Source organism: Schistocerca piceifrons, chromosome X (assembly GCF_021461385.2).
Source record: "Schistocerca piceifrons isolate TAMUIC-IGC-003096 chromosome X, iqSchPice1.1, whole genome shotgun sequence".
Classification (NCBI taxonomy): Eukaryota; Metazoa; Arthropoda; class Insecta; order Orthoptera; family Acrididae; genus Schistocerca; species Schistocerca piceifrons.
In genome coordinates this window covers 710502251-710504611 of record NC_060149.1, presented here as the reverse complement: position 1 = coordinate 710504611, position 2361 = coordinate 710502251, and the positions used below count along the sequence as shown (strand labels likewise).

The 2361-nt window shown below is 36.0% G+C and overlaps 1 protein-coding gene across 1 annotated transcript; it reads left to right on the top strand.

The window, feature by feature from the left end:
* The first annotated feature begins 219 nt into the window (after positions 1–219).
* On the top strand, positions 220–1797 carry LOC124722662 (putative uncharacterized protein DDB_G0293878). Its single transcript, XM_047247807.1, has 3 exons — positions 220–810; positions 922–1030; positions 1580–1797. The coding sequence occupies exons 1-3, from the start codon at positions 220–222 to the stop codon at positions 1795–1797; spliced, it is 918 nt and encodes a 305-aa protein (XP_047103763.1).
* The last annotated feature ends 564 nt before the right edge of the window (positions 1798–2361 follow it).

Below are 2361 nucleotides of genomic sequence, written 5' to 3'. Positions count from 1 at the left end.
CAGATGAAAAGAAGCAGGTCAAACAAGACCATAGGGAAGCCAGAAAGGAACACAGGGAAATTAGAAAAGAAATAGTCGAACAATTGAAGCATGTGAACGAAAGATGTGGACAGCTGGAGAAAGAAAATTTATCTGTAGCTACTCAATTGGCAGGAATTAGTAGTATTTCAGGCTCTTTCAATTAAGTTAGATGATACAAAAACCGAATTGTCGCAGTCTATGGACAGAACGAAAACTGAATTGTTGCAGTCCTTAGATAATAGTATAGATACTTTGAAAGTGGAGATCGGTGGACAGATAAATGATATTAGAAAGTATAACGATACTTTCAGACAAGAAGTTACGGAGCAGATAACAAAAGTAGCTTCTCAATTGCAATCACACATTCATGAGTCTAGGGAAGAAAAAGATAAGCTGATACTAGATATACATAAGCTTTCAGAAGATTTTGCTAGTCTGAAATCAAATCTCTCCACCGATCTTGAAACTAACAACAATGATTTAAGAGAAGAGATTCAAAACATGGTTAAAGCTACCAGGGATGAATTTACTGATTCTCTGGAAGAAGTTAAAACTGTTATAAACAATATACAGGAAGAAAAATTATCTCACATTACAAGTGAGTTAGAAAAGGAAAAACAAGAACTCTCTTCTCTTAAGCAACAAATAGAGAGGAATGAAATAGAATTAAACGAGTCTCAGCAAAGAGAATCTTTTGAACGATGCGGGTTGGAGAGACTTTGTGCAGAAGCAAACAAGACAATTAGAACTGATCATAATTTAGATTTTGTAGTGGACATTAACCATGATGTAACTAGTGATGGATTGTCTGTGTTACCTCCTGGAGGACAATGGGAAGAGACTTCAGGTGCTAGCTCAAAAGCATGAGATAAAATAATATTAGATGAAAATCCTGTACAGTATAATACCTCTGTATGGAGCACAGAGAATCCACATGTAAATGGAAAAGAACCTATGGTTATTCCTTGTACTAAAGATTTGTGGGAAGAAATTCGCATTGAAAATAGTGGTCAGTTATTGAACCAGTTTTCTGGTATCAAACCCGAAGGCTCAGTACAGCCCATTGTGTTTATAAAAACATTTGAGGATGCTTTACCTCGAACGTGGGATAGTAAGAAAAGAATTAGCTTTGTGGTAGGACATCTGGAAGGAGAAGCCACCGAATGGGGCGTATTAAATGCTGAATATTTTCGTAATTGGGAGGATTTTGTCTACCAATTTAAGGAAAAATATTGGTCAGAAGGGGAGCAACAGAAGTTAACGTTAGAATTATTGGATCTGGCCCCTTACAATCGTAGTTGGGGAGGATTCCGAAAATACTTTGAGTGGCATTTAACAAGAGTAAAGTTTTTAGATGAACCTATCAATGAAGAATATCTTATTAAGGTGTTAATAAGTCGCATGCTGAGATATGTAAAAGAGAAATTAATAGGGAGAGAATGGGGAAGAGTGAGTAGTATTTTAAGATACTTAGGACAATTAGATATTTTAACTAAATCCCATGAAGAGGACAGGTTAAGATTTTCGAGAGATAATCTTAGGTGAGGAAGTGATTCAGGTGGTGGTTCTGGAGAACTTCGTAATTCTCATAATTGCCAAGTAAAGCGACCTTACTCATCTATTAACAATAACAGTCGTAATGTTAGGGCTTACAACAACAATAATAATAGCAATCCAAATTTTCGTAACAATAATGAAGAGAATGAGGGAAAAAAAGAGAAAAAATTCATAGAAAACAGGAAGAAAAGTCGTCTGAAATTCAGGAATACCCTGTAGGGGCAGTAGTGATAGAAAATATGGCAAACGAGGAAAGTATTTCGACGGTGGCCATATCAAGAGACAAATAAGATCTAAATATCGGTCCAAAAGGCTAGGAATAATAAATTTAAAGGAGGAAAGGGACCTCATGGAAGAATGACTGGAAGAAACTGAGATCATAGAAAGAGGTGATGTTAGACAACCATTCATCCAAGGGCATATAAATGGGGAAAGAGTAACCATGATGATTGATTGTGGCAGTGTAGTCGGTGTAATAGATGAAGCATATTTTAGAGATAGGGAAGAAAACCTGATATGACCAAAACTTCCTGTAATGAGTGTCAAGATAGTAGGAATTACAGGCAGACATGGAGAAAATGTAAAGCTAGAGGTGTGGATTTCTTTTGTAATTACAGGTCTTACATTTTATCAAAACTTTTTGGTAGTTCCTAAGATGAATATACCCGTTCTTTTGGGATTAGATTGGTTAAATAACCATGGGGTTATTCTAGATTTTGCGAAAGGGTTTATGATATGCACTGTACAGTGTAAGCGTTTTTAATTTCAGTTCTGCAAAGGTGA